General features: G+C 55.9%; 1 protein-coding gene and 1 non-coding gene across 6 annotated transcripts; both read right to left on the bottom strand.

Annotated features, from left to right (window-relative positions):
- Positions 1-138: 138 nt before the first annotated feature.
- On the bottom strand, positions 139-17,557 carry FCSK (fucose kinase). Of its 5 annotated transcripts, none has more exons than XM_027620098.2 (24): positions 16,954-17,555; positions 15,991-16,095; positions 15,300-15,451; positions 14,436-14,486; positions 11,928-12,053; positions 11,515-11,587; positions 10,800-10,897; positions 10,307-10,387; positions 9,552-9,671; positions 9,224-9,395; positions 8,724-8,836; positions 7,974-8,075; positions 7,670-7,840; positions 7,124-7,188; positions 6,357-6,727; positions 5,525-5,729; positions 5,171-5,337; positions 4,859-5,080; positions 4,362-4,505; positions 4,085-4,204; positions 2,056-2,243; positions 1,869-1,968; positions 1,116-1,339; positions 139-936 (listed from the first exon to the last, which is right to left on the bottom strand). In XM_027620098.2, the coding sequence occupies exons 1-24, from the start codon at positions 16,976-16,978 to the stop codon at positions 850-852; spliced, it is 3,282 nt and encodes a 1,093-aa protein (XP_027475899.1). In that variant the 5' UTR covers positions 16,979-17,555; the 3' UTR covers positions 139-849. The 5 variants fall into 5 exon arrangements, with proteins under 5 accessions (XP_027475899.1, XP_027475898.1, XP_027475901.1 ...); XM_027620097.2 differs by having other exon boundaries at positions 5,525-5,735; positions 16,954-17,554; XM_027620100.2 differs by lacking the exon at positions 14,436-14,486 and having other exon boundaries at positions 5,525-5,735.
- On the bottom strand, positions 15,640-15,746 carry LOC113936827. Its single transcript, XR_003524387.1, has one exon. It is a non-coding gene; the product is annotated as a U6 spliceosomal RNA (small nuclear RNA).
- Positions 17,558-17,902: the final 345 nt, after the last annotated feature.

Genomic DNA, 17,902 nt, shown 5'->3' with positions numbered 1-17,902 from the left:
TGCACCTCAACCTCATCTAATCCTGGATCCTCATCCCCCCCTTGGGCCCTTAGCACCAGAAGCTCGATCATCCCAGGGGGAGTTTCCCACAGTGCCAAGGCAAGTGGGAATTTCCCCTGGCAAGAACAAAAAAGAACTTTATGAAAACAACCTGGAAGGGCAGAGCAAATTTATTCCAAGAAGGTTGCAATCCTGAGAATCGATTGCCCATAGGCAGTGGGTCATGTGGCATAGTCTGTAGTGTTAATGGTTAAGGCCTCTATTAGCAGTGACTTGCTGTAAGACCACACTGGCTCATGGCCACAAACAAGAGTAGGGACCCACACCCCTGTTCCCCCTCCCCCATCAAGTCAGCCTAGGAATGAGTGTTGAACAGGAAGTCTCTTCTGAGGCAAAAGCCTGACCTCTAAGGAAGGCCACAGGAAATGCCTCGAAGAGCCTCTTCAGGGTTGGCCTTACTAAAGGACCGCAGCCATCTCCTAAAGCTGGTCATCCTTTTTCCAGGCCCTCATGGAGAGTAAGGAGGCCAAGGCCCAAGGCGGGCCAGAGATCTGTAAAGGCCACATGGGACACTCAGTTTAGGACTCGCCTGTGTCCAGATGGAGCAGAGGCTAGGCCTAGACTGACGTCAACCAGGTCACAGTCCTATTCCCAGGCACCATCTGTTTCACAAAGCTTCAGAAAGGGCAGGGCCCAAGCTCACGTTGGCTGGCTTCCTTTGGGAGCAGGTTCACAAAGGGGTGGGTAGAGAGTAGAAGGCTAACACTCCCATGGGGGAAGGAAAGGTGGGGCTGCTGTAGCTCCAGGTTTTCTCCTCTGACAGAGAGACAAGCCTTCTGGGAAGGAGCATCAGGTTGAGGTCTCACCCCCCAGCAGCTGCAGGCTCAGGCCCTGAGTGTCCACTTCTACCAGGTGGACACTGTAGTTCCCAAGGCCCTAGAAGCAAAGGACAGGAACTGTTTAGAGGACAGGAGGCTCTGGGCAAGTCTCAGGCCACAAACCTCATGCTGCAAGGTGGTCAGGGGGACTTGCAGCTGTAGCCCCTGGTTAGTGGTGGGCTACAGTGAGGGCTCCTGTCCCCCACCAATTACCACACCCCCAACACCATCAGGTACCTCAGTCTTGGCCAGGACAGCCTCCAGAGCCTCCTTTTGCCGCGGCTCCTTGGTCAACAGATAGAGAAAACCCCCTCCACCTGCCCCTGCCAGGCTCTGGCCATGCACGTGGGGGGCCAGGACATCCATCATACGTCGCACAGCCAGGGGCTCACAGCCCGGAGCCATGAGTTTCTTTTGCTCCCAGTATGAGGTCAGGCACTGGCCCAGCAGAGGCAGGCTCCCTGGAGAGGGGGCAGAAGGGAGTGGCCTGCCTGAACCAGGATATTCCTTCAACACCCATTTGTAGACCAAATGAGGTGCCAAGAGACACTACTTAACCAGTGTCATGGTTAAAAACCTAGCTCCAGTGCTGGCTGGAAACAGGAGTGCTGAAGCCCAACACACAGGGTTGTTTGAAGACTGAAGTGCAAGGAGCAGCTGCATGGGGCCCAATACAGTGTTCAGTCAACTGTGGTCACACACACGGAACCCTGATCCGCTGACTCTGGAACTCAACAATGGGGCTGAGCCTCCTCCCCAGTCTGCTGCCTGGTCGGTGGGGCTGGAGACCTTCCTCATGGTGCAAGTGTTACCCTAAGATATAGCTCCCACCTAAGTGTGAGACCCTACAGAGGAAAGACAATAGGCTTCTGTCTCCAGGGGCCTCATACATGGGGCCTGAGGCAAGCCTGCAAAGGGTCCTGGCCTCAGACCCACAGGTGACGAAGTACTCGCTCCTGGTGCCCTGAGACCCAGCAAGAAGCACCTCACCTTGGCGGAAGGCTTTAGCACATTCCTCGGTGTGCTGCACCAGGCTGTGGGCGTTCTGCACGACGGCAGGCAGCCGGGCATACCAGCTCCTCAGCACATCCTGCAGATGGGGCGGGAGGGAGGCAGTAAGGATCTGGGCCCAGCTGAGCCATCTGCCTCCCTCCCTCGTCCTGGGGCCAGGGCTCACCTGCAGCAGATTCCGTGCCAGCCGAGTCTTGCCGGTGTACACAAGGAGCAGGTGGTCACTGAGCTTCTGGACAAAGCCCTCAGGCACAGTGATCTCCTCCACCTCCACCTTCAGTGGCAGCTGAGCCCGGGAGCGCCCCACCTTGATGCCAGGCATAAGGCCACCCACTTGGTCCTGCCAGCCACCTCCTGCAAGCCCAGGGTCCCATCACTTTTGGAGCCTATCTGGCTCAACTTCTGGCTCCCAGCCCCGGCTCCCAGCCCTGCACCCCTGGGAGGGACCAGTGTGGGAAGATAGCTTCCCCCAACTCAGGCTGGGCCAGGTGAGCTGTGCAACTTCTGCCCCCAGACCTGGGAACAGGACAAGCCCAGCAAGGGGAAAGGGTTTCACTCTGGAGCCAAGCTTGGAACTCACAAGGCCTGAGTTGCAGACCTAACTAAATGGAATTGGGGTAAAACATATCAAAGGGTAAGCCCTAACGGTAAACTTCTCCCCTCCAGGAGAGATGACATAGGACTTTCCCTGCAGCCTAACAGGCCCCTGCACCCTGTCTTTTCTAGTAAAAGGTGTTGATGTTAGAAATCAGCTTTTTGGGCGCCTGGGTGGCTCAGATGGTTAAGCGACTGCCTTCGGCTCAGGTCATGATCCTAGAGTCCCGGGATCGAGTCCTGCATCGGACTCCCTGCTCAGCAGTGAGTCTGCTTCTCCCTCGGACCCTCCCCCCTCTCATGCTCTCTCTCTATCTCATTCTCTCTCTCAAATAAAATCTTTAAACAAAATAAATAAATAAGAAATCAGCTTTTCAGTGTCTCTCATTGAACTTGAAAGAGCTTGTTCACATCTTACTTTAGCAATGAACGGTATGGATCTCTTCCTCTTGCAACGATATAAAAGTGACACTAATTTGAGATAATTCTGAGATAGGCCTTCCATATCTGGGGAAGGGCCTGCAAGGATTTGAAGTACAAAATGCCAATGGCAGGAAGCATCTGGAATTTTACAGCCAAGACAAGGCGGTTGGCTTCAGGCCCTGAATGTCAAGAACTCTTTACCGGCACCCCTCTCCCTCAGAGCATTCAGCACAGCTTGTAATTATATGTTCCTTTGAGTGGTTATTGGTTAAGGTCTGTCTCCAATAGACCATAGGACTTCTGAGGGAAAGGACCCTGTTTTTGCTCATTTGCTCATTTTATCCCCAAGGCCCAACACAGAGTGGATACTTAATAAATCGTTGTCAAGTGACCAAATGAAGGATTTGAATGGTACACCTCAGAAGGAAAGTGAAAAGCTCCTTCCCCCGCCTTGCTAGTGACTACCCATTCCGGGCTGTGAATCATGGCAATGAAAGGAGGAGGCTGGGCTACAGAGTGGCCGGAGGAGATGCCATAGTTAGGCATCTATTTGTCTTTGCAGCAGCTTCCTTCCCAGCGTCATGCACGTGAGGCCCTGCATCCTGAGGTGACCAGAGCTCCATAGGATCTGGGGTCAGACAAACCTCCAGCTGCCCTCCCTTGTGCATTCCAAGGGGCCACAGTGGTGTGGAGGAGGAGGGTGCTAGTAACATTCCGTTATGATCAGAGCCATGTACTGGGCCCTCTGCACAACCCCTATATAGTAGTGGGGGGCACAAATGACCATAGCACAAGGGAGGGGCAAGTGGCCAGAAGGCAAGCTAAAAGTTCTGTTCTCTATTCCAAACCCACCTTGGCCCAGCCCCACCCTGAGGGACAGCCCTAGGTGGGGAGAGAATCATGGGGAATAGCACCTGGTATAACGGGTACCTAATAGGACACATGAAAACTGCAGCACAGAATACGGCACTTAGTAGGTGCTCCTAAAGCATTAGGCCCTTAGAAGTTGAAACATTTCAAGTTGAAAACCAAGCAGAAAGGGTCAGAGTGGTAAGAAGGACACTGTAACCACTTTAAGGAATAGTACAGTTATGTGGCTGTCTGCAAGTCCAGGGAGCCCCTGCAGAGCCTTGGGAAAATGCCCACGACCTACCGCCTGCCCCAGGGCAGTCCCATACCTGTGGTGAGCACCTGTTCCAGGTGCAGCACCGCATGGATCAGGGCCTCAGTGCCCACCACCCGGCCCGCGGCCCTCTGCAAGGCAGCCAGGGCTGCGCCTGCCAGGATGCTGCTCGTGCCTGCAGGGTGCAGAGGAAGGTGCCAGCCATGAAACAGCTCTGCCCAGTCCTGCCCCACCCACTCCCCCTGCTGGGCAGAGGCTGGGGAGGGGATCAGAGGTGAGACCGGGGGTTGGGGATGCTGTTGGTGGGCAGCAGGGAGACAGGACCCGCTCACCAAGACCAGAACCATGGGGCAGCTCCGACCAGGTGTGCAGCTCGAAGCCTCCCCCAAAGGCGTGCAGCAGCTGCTCTCGCAGCGAAAGCTTGGAGCCGACATGCACGATCCCCGCACAGATGAAGGTTGCCTTCAGCAGAGCCCCTGTGGAGGGACCAGCAAGGAATTTGGTCTCCAAGGGCAGAAGCAGATACCCCAAGTCACCTCCACTACTGCCCAGCCCAGCATGAGGCTCCCCGGGGGACAAAAGCCCAACAGTACTGTAGGCCCCCTATCTAAGCCATGAAAGGGCGTCTGGTCTCCCAGCAGAGGCAAATGTGCCAGCCCTACCTCCTGGGCCTATATGCACATAGGCAGGATGACTTCGGGGCTGCTCCACCAGACTGGCTCACCCTCAGGCCAGGCCTCTGTGGCCTGCAGGGTCTCCAAGGTTCTGCCCCCATCCCTCAGCTGGACACGAGTGCCATCCCCACCTGGAGATGTCAAAGTGCCCTGACCTGGGGCATGGGGCTGGCAGTAATCTTGCAGGTCATCCAGGCTCCAGCACACTATCTTCAGGGCCATCTTGTCCTGCCGAGGCCCCACTGCCAGCCACAGCTCGGGCTCTGGGATGCGGCGTGCCCTGGCCCCGATGGGCCGGCGGCCATCCACTCGCACGGCCAGACCCAGCACTGCCCCACCGAGCTCATAGGCAAGGGGTGGCGTGTCGCTCCAGCCACCTTCAGCAATTGGATAAGACCAAGTGGGTCACAAGGGCTGCCAGCCCAGCTCTGGGATGGCCACCCTCACCCTCACCCCCAAAGGCTCACCAGAGAAATCCACCCGAGCCGGGCACTCAGCCACCACCCACTGTCCAGGAGCTGGCTGCTCTGCTGGCTCCGTGGACACAAACTGCCGGGCTGATAGCACAGCCTGGCGGATGAGAATCTGCCCGGCTCCCTCGTAGTGGCGGGCAGCTCGCACTAGCAAGGCTGGCCTGCCAAGAGGGAAGGGAGAGATGGTGGCATGGAGCCCCAAGCTGGGGGTGAACTGCCTGGGCTTGGGGACCTGACTGCCCTGGGTAACCCTACCCTGGGTAGGAGGACACCCTTACCTCTCCATGGGTTTCTACCTACAAGGATGGCCAGGAACCTCGCAAAGGCCTTGACATCATTAGCACCCACCTGCTCAGCCACTTGTCCCGCTCCTGGGCAAGTGCATGCACACCCCCCGCCAGGTCTCCACACTCCAGGTACGAGAAGGGCCGCATCCACCCAGGGTTGGCAGCTGGCCCGCTCCGTAAGCCTCCTTGGCCCTCTGCCATGCAGCCCAGGACATCGGCGACACAGGCCAGGGCCCGGGCTGCCACACCAGGGTCTCCCGCACCAGCTGCAACTAAGAGACCAGGAGTCAGTGTGGTGGGGGAGGGGGCCTGCCCCCAACACCCTCTGCCCCAGAAGACTACTCGGCAATCCCCAAAGAGGTCCCTCACACCTCTTCATTTTTGCCCAGGATGTGTCCTTGCCCATGAATGTTCCCCACTTCTCTGCCCGGAAAAGTTCTTCTCATCAGCCCCATCCCCAGATGTGCCTCTTCACCCCTCACCCGGGATATCCAGTGGTTACGAGCTCAGGCTCCAGGGTCCAACTACCTGGATTTAGTCTCAGCCCCACCACCAACCAGCTTAAATGGGGATAATGAGGTGCTGCCCATGAGGCTAAGGCTGAGCCCCTAGCCAGTGTGCCTGGGCCTCAAGATGGAGCCAACGACATCCCAACCCACTGCAAAACATGCAGGGTTTGCGGATGCTCACAGGACCCCAAGGCTCAGCCCCAGGCCCCAGCCTCTCACCAAACTCCCCATTGACAGGGATGAAACTTCCCACAAAGTTACAAGTACACTCCACTGCATCCCTCCTCTGCTTTAAAGTCTCCTGGCTCCCTAGTGCCCTCAGACTGATGACCCAGAGGGCAGGGAGGGCAGGTGACGGTGGGACTGGCTCTCCAGCACACTCACCGTGGTCCAGCGTGGCCAGCAGGGGCCCAGGACAGCCCTCTCGGACAGCAGCCCGTATCAGCGGGCGCAGGCTGAGGTCCTGCCGGGCCTCCAGCACATGCCTCACCTTCCGCAGGGCCTGCCGGAAGAACAGGTCCCGGCGGGACGCCAGTGTGGCAGCCCGGTCCAGGCACGGCTGCAGCTGCTCCCAGGACAGACGCCAACAGGCCCGCCAGGCCCTTAGGGCCTTGCCCCCATCCTCCTGGGGGTGCAGCATCCACAGCAAGTCCTGGGGCCCCAAGACCCTCGAGGGGTGGAGCACGGGAAAGAGGCGGGCACTAAGAAGGCAACGCTCTGCAGGGGGAGTGTCTGGATCCCACAGATCCCAGTCTCTGATGTGGGGAAAAGGCACATTAGTGGGGGGAGGGGGGCAGCAAGGGCTCCTGCCTGGTCACCAAGCCCTGACTGCCCGTCAGCTGGGAGCTGGCTCATTCATGGGGACAGGACAAACTCCTCCAGAGGCAGCCCAAGGGGACAACTCAGAGAGGGAGGCCCAGCTGCCCTGCCTCCTTTCCCAGACCACTGAACCAAATCCCAAAGCTTAAGCAGAGCCAGGAATTTGGAGTTGCCCGGGAAGATGCTGCCCAAAACTACCCCAGGCCCCCGGGATGGTTGGGGGCACCGGGTGCCGCCCTGAGAGGCAGGAGCAATGGCAGGGATGAGCCACAGAGAAGCAGGCCCCCTGGCCGCCTGGGCCCATGGAGGCCCATTGGGGTCATCCACCTTACCGAACGCCTGTCTTCTGGAAGAATTCACTCCAGGACATGTTGAGATATGTTCCTGTCCCCTGTCTCTGCGGGAAGAGGAGGAGGCAGTCAGGGCCTCCGGGGCCACAGGAAGGGGTGAGGGACACTAAGGCCAGAGAGGACAGGAAGAGACACGGGCACATACACAGCGAATTCTATAACACTGCACCAAGCCCTGGAGCCTCAGTGCTCCTGCCCAGGTGCCGGGAACTGGGAGCGGAACCCTGCTTCCAGGCCCATCCCACCGTAACTGGCTCTGCAGTCCAAGGCGGGTCACCACCCTCTCTGAACTTCAGTGTCTGGCCTACAACATGGGCATAAAAATCCCTAGCCAGCCTGCCACACAGAGCGGACAAGGAGGGAGGGAAAGGCCTGCTGAGACTACTGGCCACACCCTCCTCACCCCCTGTCCCTCAGGCCAGTGCTCAAAGAGACGCGCAGTGGTGTAGGTGTAGGTGCTAGGCTGGGACCCTTGGGGCTCCCCAAAGCCTTAAGATGGGCAGTGAGGGAGGAGGGGTGGACACCTGCCTCCCAGCTGTCCAGACGGCCAACGAGGGTGAAGACACGGCCGGGAGCACCATGTAGCTGCACATGGTGTCCCTGCAGGACGAGGTCATGCAGCTCCAAACCACGCAGGGCCTCGCACTGCGCCGTGTCCAGGCCACTCACGAGGCAGCCAGGGCCGATGTGAACAGGGCCCTGGAAGAAGAAAAGGCAGGCATCCTAGCACAGCCCTTAGTGCCTCCCCCCCCCCCCCCCCCCCCCCCGCCGCGCACTCAGGACCCTGGCCCCTGGAGCCCTGCCCTCCCTCTACCCTGCTCTCTGGCCTCACCTGCAGGTGGCAGTGCTGCAAGACACTCCCAGCACCCAGCTGGACAGGGCCCTCCAGCAGGCAGCTGACCACAGAGCTCCCAGCGCCCAGGAGCTGCAGCTCCTGCAAAGCCAGGGAGGAGGTCGCCAGGGCCCCGGGCCCAGGGCTGCCCAATCCCCCTCCGCATCCAAGGCCCCCACCAGAATTCCTGCCGCTTCCCGAGCCTGACGGCCAGCCAGATCCCTCTGCCCCAGCCGCAGGCCAGCTCCCCTCCCACCTTGCTCATGCTGCTCCCCCAGTGGCACGCTCTGCCTGCGTTCTCCCCCAGCAAATCTGCACTCAGTGACGGAGGTCCCCCGCCCCAGATGACAGCTCTCCCAGGAATCCCCACCCCTGCCACCCTGAGAGCCACCTATGAACTCTCCCTGCCCGCTTCCTCAGCCCATGGCACTGACCCTGGCCCATCGCCTCAAATGTGCCTGTCTCCCCAAGCAGAGCCCACAGACAGCGGCTTCTCTAGTTTCTCAGTCAGGCAGACCCCGATGGGAGAATCCCGACTTGGCCACCTATTGGCTCTGTGGCTTGAAGCAAGCTACTTAACCTCTCTGAGCCTCCAGGGCCTCATGTGAACAATGAGAATAATCATGCCTACACTCATAGGTGGTCTGTTGCAAGCACCGGCTATCCCTTCCCTTTCCGGGAGCCCGCACCCCACCTGTCCACAGGCACCCCCAGGCACCTCTGCCGGCCCTCCCTCCAGGCAGGCCTTACCTCCACCTGGGAGTGCACTACCCGGGCCCTGGGAGCCCCTGGGAACGTGAGGCTGCACAGGAACTCACTGGCCGAGCTGGTCATGTAGCTGTAGCTGCCGTCGGGGACATAAGCTGTAAAGATACAACGACTGACCCCAGCCCCATGCCTGCTACAGCTCTGATGTCTCCCACTGGAAGACACACCTTAATGAGGCCCTGGGAAGGCAGGCCCGCCAATGAGCCCACTGTGCCTATGGGGAAGTTGAGATCCAGGGAGGCTCAGCCACCTGTCCAAATCACACAGCTAGAAGGTAGAAGGATTGGGACTGGAGCCCAGGAATGAGACAAAGGAAGAAGGGAAAAGAGTTATGGGTTCTGGACTGGGAGAGGGGTCGCTGTCTGGCATGCACTAGGTCTGCCTGGTCCAGGAGCCCGGGGGCCAGGCAGGCAGCAGCCTCATCCTAGGGGTCGTCACTCCTGTGGTCTCCCCACCCCAGAAAGCCAAGTGGCAGTACCCACCCATGGTGAGGGGCTGATCACGAAGCTCCCTCCATAGCTCAGCCCGGGCAGCCTGCAGATAACCCGCGACGTCCGAGTCACCTTGCCCCATCTCCGGGGGCTGCCCCACCAGGAAGTTCTCCCTGTTCACATTCCGGGCCATGCAGAGCAGGATGTCGAAAAAGAGAGACAGCTGGGGCAGGGATAGGAAGCACAGCTACTGGGAAGGTTCCTAGGTTGAGCTGGGGCAGTCCCATTCCCAGACACTGGCCCAAGGCCACCCAACCAGGCTGCCAGTGTCAGGGCCTCTATCCAAGGCTTGGGGACCTCAGCCCATGCCCCCGGTCACCTGGACTGGCCGGGCTCCAGAGTCCAAGCCCATGTAGGTGCAGGCATCCAAGGGCGGGCTCACATGGGTGGCCAGGAGGTGCTCGGCAGTCTCCACAGAGAAGAAGGTGACCCCGGAGACCTGGAGAGGTCAGGGTCAGGTGGGGGAGGGGGATGCTGGGCCAGGCTTGGGCCTGAGTTGGGAAGGGCATGAGAAGGCCCGTGCAGACGGGCCAGGCAAGGTTGGCTGCCATACCAACCAGGGTCCTTTGTCTCCGGGCCACTCCAGCACCCAGGCTCCAGGCTTACTGGGAGTGGCTCCCACTCAGGGACCCCTCAACAGGGACGTTCTGACACCCCCCTCAATTTTCAGGCCTTCCTGAACTAGAGATAGAGAACAAAAAATAGTTCCCTGTCTTCCTCAACATCCAGTCCCAAACCCTTACCCAACAGTCCTAACCTTGTCTTCCGTTCTAGAAGGATCCCCCAAGTCAGATTCTAGACTTCCTCCCAAATGCATTCCCAAAATTCCCCACATTCTGGTTCTAGCTTTTCTGGTTTGGGACAAGATCCTGAATCCCAAGGCCACACCTTCTTCAGCTTCTAGCTCTACCGGCTCCCCTGAATGCCAGTTCTAGACCTTACTCGGCTTCTGGTTCTAGCCCACCCCAGACTCTTCTGGAAGGAGTGGAGCTCTGCCCTGAGCAGGAAGGCAAACCCTCCCCTCCTCATCCCAGAAGGCCCCCAAAGCCCCCAGCGTGGGTCTGGCAGCTGTACCAGCGGCACCCGCCCGTCCGGCCTGGCACACCGTTGTATCTCTGCCTCGGTGCCCTGGTAGTAAATGTCCAACACGAAGCCCTATTGGAGCGGGGAGAAAACAGAGTTAGGGAAAGGAGCAAGAGAGGATCAGCCAGGAGGGAAGGGCAAGGTGTTCTCCAAATGAACAGCTAGGACGAAGTCTGGCATCTCCCAGCATGCTCACAAGGCCCCGGGAGCCGGAGACTCCCCACCCCCCTCCACCCCCCGCAGAGCACAGGCTTTGAATGTCTTCACAGCCCCGAGCACATGCACAGAAGCTAGCACGCGGCCAGTGGCCAGTGCCAGATCGTGTTCGGCAAAAGACTAAGTGAGCAAAAAGGCTGTTTGCAGGGGAACTGCTCCAAATGCAGACCATGCCAGAAAGTCCAGGATGAGAGGCTTCCCCAAGCATAGCACCAGGAGGCCAACCCAGATGGTTCGGCTGCCCACACTGCTGTCCCAGGGGCACTACCTGGGAGTCAGTGAGGTAAACACCATGGTTCCGGGCATAGGCCGTGCTCCCTGGAAGGGCAATCACTCTGGCTCCCCGGAAGTTGTCCCAGCTGATCCCTGTGAGTCACGCAGTTAGGAGGTTCCCTGGGGGCCCCAACCCAAGGCAGGGGGCCCTAGCCAGGAGAAGGCAAGAGCTCAGGGCAGGGACATCCAGACACCTCTAAAGGGAATATGGTTTCCAAAGCCAAATGGACATTCCTCTGGGAGAATGACAACGCCTGCCCACCCAAAATTCTTGCACAGAGCCCTGCAGGGCCGAAGGGGCAAGGTGGGGTATCTCCATTCTCTAGCCAGGCAGACAGAAGCCCGATGGGGGAAGGGAAGCCGGACCTCTGGGTCTGGGCTTCATGCTCCACATCCTACAGCTTCCCTTCTGAACAGGGCAGCAGGCCAGACCCAGAGACCAAGTGAAGAAAGGTTTCTGGGGCGCCTGGGTGGCTCAGTTGGTTGGGCGACTGCCTTCGGCTCAGGTCATGATACTGAAGTCCCTGGATCGAGTCCCGCATCAGGCTCCCTGCTCGGCGGGGAGTCTGCTTCTCCCTCTGACCCTCCCCCCTCTCATGTGCTCTCTCTCTCAAATAAATAAAAAATAAAATCTTTAAAGAAAAAAAAAAAAGAAAGAAAGGTTTCTGGCTGTGGCTAGGGTAGGCAGTCCCAGGCCTTCTCAGGCTCACCTGGGTTCGGAGGAATAGATAGCAGCATGTCGGTGCTGCAAACCCACACACCTGGTGGGGAGCCTGGGCCCAGCTGTGGAGGAGAGAGAGCCTGTAGCCGGTGGCCTGGCCCGGCCCTCCCTCTGCTCCCACACAACGCGGTCGTGGCCTGTCCAGGCGGACTCCGGCTGCTGAGGTAATGGGGCCTCCCCTGACCTGTGGTGCCGAGGCTGGTCCTTCCCTCTACTTTGAGGACCACACCTCTCCACAGGCATGGCCGAGACTAACTTCCTGAAGCTCTAACTCTGGGCACACCGGAAGCCGCTCTTCCTGGCATCCCCTGCCTGCACCAGCACAGACTGCAGAGCCCGTGGTGCAGTGGGAGATCTTTGTCTCTCTCTGGGAGGAGGCCCCATGGTCACCACCAGCCTTACCCGATGGCTCATGATGTCCAGCAAGCAGTCCAGGTTGCAGACCACGGCCTCCACTGGAGCCTGGGGTTTTTCCACAGGGAGGCAGGTGAAGGCCCGGCCACAGTCATCAAAAGGAAAATCTCGGCCCTAGGGAGGGAGCAGGGACAGAAGAAAGAACCCTCAGGGCAGAGAGCCTGGGGACACACAAGGCAGGAAGCCATCAAGCTAGAAGACTTTTAAAACGTGTTTTCTCAGGCTCCTGGCTGGCTCAATCAGTGGAGCGTTTGACTCTTGATCAGGATTGTGAGTTCAAGCCACACACTGGGTGTAGAGATTACTTAAAATTTTTTTTTTTTTAAGATTTTATTTATTTATTTGACAGAGAGAGACACAGTGAGAGAGGGAACACAAGCAGGGGGAGTCGAGAGGGAGAAGCAGGCTTCCCACTGAGCAGGGAGCCTGATGCGGGGCTCAATCCCAGGACCCTGGGATCATGACCTGAGCTAAAGGCTGACGCCTAACGACTGAGCCACCCAGGCGCCCCCTTTTTTTTTCTTAAGATTTTATTTATTTATTTGAGAGAGAGAGAGCACAAGTAGACAGAGAGGCAGGCAGAGGGAGAGGGAGAAGCAGGCTCCCCACAGAGCAGGGAGCCCAACGTGCGGCTCGATCCCCGGACTCTGGGACTATGAACCGAAGGCAGCTGCACAACCAACTGAGCTACCCAGGGGCCCTGAGATTACTTAAAATCTTAAAGTAAAATGTGTTTTCTTCGTTTTTTTTTTAATTAATTAATTTTTTTATTTGAGAGAGAGAGCACAAGCAGGGGGAGCAGCAGAGGGAGAGGGAGAAGCAGGCTCCCCACTGAGCAGGGATCACGACCCGAGGGGAAGGCAGATGCTTAACCGACTGAGCCACCCAGCCACCCCATCGGAGTGTTTTCTTACAATGTTTTCAATTACATGATTATGGTGAAAAATTAGAAAATGCAGATCTGCAAAAAGAAAACAATTCCTCAGGGAAAATAGCCATTGCCCTCATTTTGAGCTGTATCCTTTCAGATTTTTCTTTAATTTTTTAATGAGATTATGAGAGGGTAGAAACAATAAAACTTAACACACACACACACACACACACACACAACTACAATAAAACTAGGGGAAAAGATTGGGAATTATATCAATGTCAATATCCTAGCTGTGGGGGATGCCTGGGTGGCTCAGTCGGTTAAGTGGCTGCCTTCGGCCCGGGTCATGATCCCAGGGTCCTGGGATCGAGTCCCACATTGGGCTCCTTGCTCAGCAGGAAGCCTGCTTCTCCCTCTCTCTCCCTCTGCTTGTGCTCTGTCAAATAAATAAAATCTTTTAAAAAAAAATTTTTTTAAATATATCCTAGCTGTGGTTATACTACAGTTCTCAAAAATATTAGCACTGGGTGGGGCGCCTGGGTGGCTCAGTTGGTTAAGCAACTGCCTTCGGCTCAGGTCATGATCCTGGAGTCCCGGGATTGAGCCCCACATCGGGCTCCCTGCTCAGCGGGGAGTCTGCTTCTCCCTCTGACCCTCTTCCCTCTCGTGCTCTCTCTCTCTCATTCTCTCTCTGTCAAATAAATAAATAAAATCTTAAAAAAAAATCTTTAAAAAAAATTAATTAAAAAAAATATATTAGCACTGGGGGAACTCTGGGCAAAGTTCACAAAGGCTTCTCTCTATTATTTCTTACATGTGGATCTATACTCATCTTAATCAAAATTTCAATTACAAAGGGCACCTGGCTGGCTCAGTTGGTAGAGCTTGCGACTCTTGATCTCGGGATTGTAAATTAGAGCCCCAGGTTGGGTTAAGAGATTACTTTTTTAAAAATCTAAACAAGGGGTGCGCCTGGGTGGCTTAGTCGGTTGAACGTCTGCCTTCGGCTCGGGTCATGATCCCGGGGTCCTGGGATCGAGCCCCGCATCGGGCTCCCTGCCCAGCGGGAAGCCTGCTTCTCCCTCTCCCTCTCCCCCTGCTTGTGTTGCCTCTCTCGCTGTGTCTGTCTCTGTCAAATAAATAAATAAAATATTTTTTTAAAAAAAGCTGAGATCATTTTATATAAACTTGTGTGGCTAGCTCTTCCCAGTAAACAATGAAAACACATTCCCTGAATGCTCAGAGTGAGCCAGGCCAGGCCCCGTTTTAGCATTTACGTGGATCATCTCAATACTTCCCCATGAAGTAGAAACTGTTGCCATCCTCATTTTACAGATGAGGAAACTAAGGCCTAGAAAGAAAGGGTCAAGTGACTTGTCCAAGGTCACAGAGCTGTTAAGTCTCTTTCCAGCCAATGCATACAGCTAGCTAGACTTTTAAATCACTGTCTAACATTTTGCTGCTTATATTCAGCCCGTTCCCTACTTCTGGACACCTGGATCAATTCTGATTCTGATTCTTCTGTATGTGCACAATAAGCACCTTGCACAAACGCAAAGATAGAACACCTATCTAACCCCAAGGACTGATGGTTCCAGCCTTCAGCATGGCCCTCTACTAACCATGTGCAGGATAAGGATCCGGGCCGAGTGCAGGACATCAGATGTCACCACCTGTCAAATGTGGAAGAGCCCTGTAGGACAGAAGCCTGGGCAGATGGCACCCAAGGATGTTCTCCTCTTGTCCAGGGAGAGACCCCAACACAAATCCACTCAGGGTACCAAAGGAAGAAAAGACACAGTCAGGACCAATGGCCACAGGCAGGCAAGGGGCGGCCCTGGCCCCTCCTGGATAAGGGAGCCTAGTGGCCCTCCACCTGGACCACCCCTCCGCCCCTATTTTTTAGGGGAAGCTATAGGCAAGAATGTGGGGCTAACTGGGTGACTCACGGTAAGTCAGCCCCACAGGAACCACACAGTGGTGGCCTCCCCTTCCAGTGCCACCTCCATCCCTGCGACCACCCTCACTCCCTATGCCAGGGAGCCATGAGGGCAAGGTGACCAAGTGAAGAGGCTGTTGGGGGGGGGGAACGTGGCCCCAGTGGGAACACTGACCCCTGTGCGCTGCACAAAGCGGGCAGCTCTATCCCAGTTCCAGCCAACAGTTGCCATGGGGGAAGGAGAGGCCAGGAGAGCAAGATGGAAATTTTCAAGAGAAGCCAGAAAGACTAATTCAGAGATCCTGGCTCCGATGTTCTAAGACCACTAGAAAGTCTGGCCCTGACTTCTGCCCCGCCCACTCCACCCCCACCCCACCACCCTGATGAGTCTGCCTAATCTACAGGTACAGAAATTAATACCAGATGCTGAACTGGCCGGGCAACGGAACCCCAAAAGAACTGGTGACTTGGAGACAATCTGCTGGAAGCCCCCATCGCTGTTCTGACCAGGACGTGTGCTGGAGGAGGGCGCTCCGGGAGCACTCACCGTGAAGCCTGCCCGGGCACTCAGGTGTTCGGCAGCCACCAGCAGGGCATTGAGGGTGGCTCCCCCGCTGCCCACACGCGTCTCAGGGTCCTCCACAGCCAGTAACAGCGTCCCGGGAGGGATCTGCTCCCACTTCTGGCGCACCTCCAGCTCTGGGGTCAGAACACAAGCTGGGATGGGCGCCCAGCCTCCCCACTCTGGTCCAAAGCATCTAGAGCAAATCTACTGAGAGTCCCTATTTTCCCTTGACTCAGGAGCTTCTTTTACATTGAGGTATAATTACCTCTAACATTCTATTTGTTTCAGCTGTACAACATCATGATTCAATATTTGTTAAAAAAAAAATAGGGAATGCTTCACAAGTTTGCATGCCATCCCCACAGAGAAGCCATGCTAACCTTCTCTGTGTGGTTCCAATTTCAGCATTTGTGCTGCCAAAGCAAACACTTAGTAGCTTTTCATTGAGTCGCTCGTTAGATCTTCACCCAACTCTATGAGGTAAGTACAACCAATCCCATTTAACAGATGAAAAAAACTGAGTCTCAATTAAATGACATGATGTGTCTTGGGGTCACAAGGCCAGAAAGAAGCAGAATCTGGGCTTGAACCCAGGTCTTCCTGGCTCGTAGGGCTGTAAGGTTATGATGGGGAATCTACATCAGAGGCAAAGTGGGAAGGGAGGGTCCCCTACCTCTCTGGAAGACGTGGACACTATCCTTGTACTGGCATGTCAGGATGATGACTGTCCAGTCGACCCCCTTGGGCTGCTCCATTCTGGCCAAAGTTGAGGGGCTCCCTGAGGCAGAGATAAAGGTGTGTGTGAATTTCTGAAAAAAATTATCTTACCCTAAAATTGATTCCTTCTGGTACACAGTTCTATTAATTTTTTTTTATTTTAAAGATTTTATTTTATTTATTTGACAGAGAGACAGCGAGAGAGGGAACACAAGCAGGCGGAGTGGGAGAGGGAGAAGCAGGCTTCCCGCGGAGCAGGGAGCCCGATGCGGGGCTTGATCCCAGGACCTTGGGATCATGACCTGAGCCGAAGGCAGACGCTTAACAACTGAGCCACCCAGGCGCCCCTGGTTCTATTAATTTTAATACATGTATAGGGGCACCTGGGTGGCTTGGTCAGTTAAGTGTCCAACTCTTGATTTCAGCTCAGGTCATGATCTCAGGGTTGTGAGATGGAGCCCCTGCTCAAGATTCTCTCTCTCCTTCTCCCTCTGCCTCTCCTCCTCCCTCTCTAACAAAACTCAAAAGACCAAAAAAAAAAAAACAAGGGCGCCTGGGTGGCTCAGTCGTTAAGCGTCTGCCTTCGGCTCAGGTCATGATCTCAGGGTCCTGGGATCGAGTCCCACATCGGGCTCCTTGCTCTGCAGGAAGCCTGCTTCTCCCTCTCCCACTCCCCCTGCTTGTGTTCCTGCTCTCGCTGTCTCTCTCTCTGTCAAATAAATAAATAAAATCTTTAAAAAAAAAACAAAAAACAAAAAACCCAAAAACAAAAAACAAAAAACCCAAAACCCAAATGTAGAGATTCTTGTGTCTACCACCACTTTCTGTGCCCAAAACAACTCCTGCATGCTATCCCTTTGGGCACACCATCCCTCACCACCCATCCGTCACCACCCATCCCTCACCATCCATCTCTCACCCCTGACAACCACACTGGTCTCCATAGCTATAGGTGGGCTGCAATCCTTTGAGATTGGCTTCTCTCACTCAACATAATGCCTTTGAGACTCATCCAAGTTGACTGTGCATATCAGTAGTTCTCTCTCTATTCGCCAAGCAGTATCCCATTGCATGGACTGGCATCCATGGTCTGTTTCTCCGTCCACCCATCGAAAGACATCTGGGCTGTTTCCAGGTTTGGGGAATCATGACTAGAGCTGCTACAAACATTTGCGTGCAGGCTTAGTGTGAACATAAGACTTCATCTCTGCCAGTGTATACCCAGGTATGGGATCATTAAGTTATATGTAAGTGTATCTTCGACTTTCTCAATCTGGATGCATGTGATTTCCTCAGGAGAGGAAGTGAGGGGAGCAAGGTGGGGTTGACAGTGGGTCCCACCTTAAAGCAAAAGGCTGCCCCTCCTCATTCAGTTACTGGCTGTGAGCTAGGGGGACGGGAGGGAGGGAGGTTCTAATCCTGAAGCCAAGGGCAATTCCCTGCAGAAGGGAGCAGCTGTGGGAGGGGTGCACAACCTGTTCAAAAGGATAAGGCAGAGGGGCGCCTGGGTGGCTCAGTTGGTTAAGCGACTGCCTTCGGCTCAGGTCATGATCCCGGAGTCCTGGGATCGAGTCCCACATCGGGCTCCCAGCTCAGTGGGGAGCCTGCTTCTCCCTCTGACTCTCTCCCCTCTCATGCTGTTTCTCTCTCGCTCCCTCTCTAATAAATAAATAAAATCTTTAAAAAAAAAAAAAAAGGATAAGGCAGGGTGCCAACAGTGCCCACTACAGGGACCTCAGAGGGGACCTCCCCTCCCAGAAGCTCCAAGCCAGAAGGGGGCTACAACCCACCCGACAGCCATCTTCCTCTAGGGCACTCTGAGCAAGTGAGGGGAAAGTGGGCCAAAGCTATGGCTTTGCCCTCTCCTA

This window comes from Zalophus californianus, chromosome 17 (genome assembly GCF_009762305.2).
Source record: "Zalophus californianus isolate mZalCal1 chromosome 17, mZalCal1.pri.v2, whole genome shotgun sequence".
Classification (NCBI taxonomy): domain Eukaryota; kingdom Metazoa; phylum Chordata; class Mammalia; order Carnivora; family Otariidae; genus Zalophus; species Zalophus californianus.
Note: the sequence above shows the minus strand (reverse complement) of the source record. Positions and strands in the feature narration are given on the sequence as shown.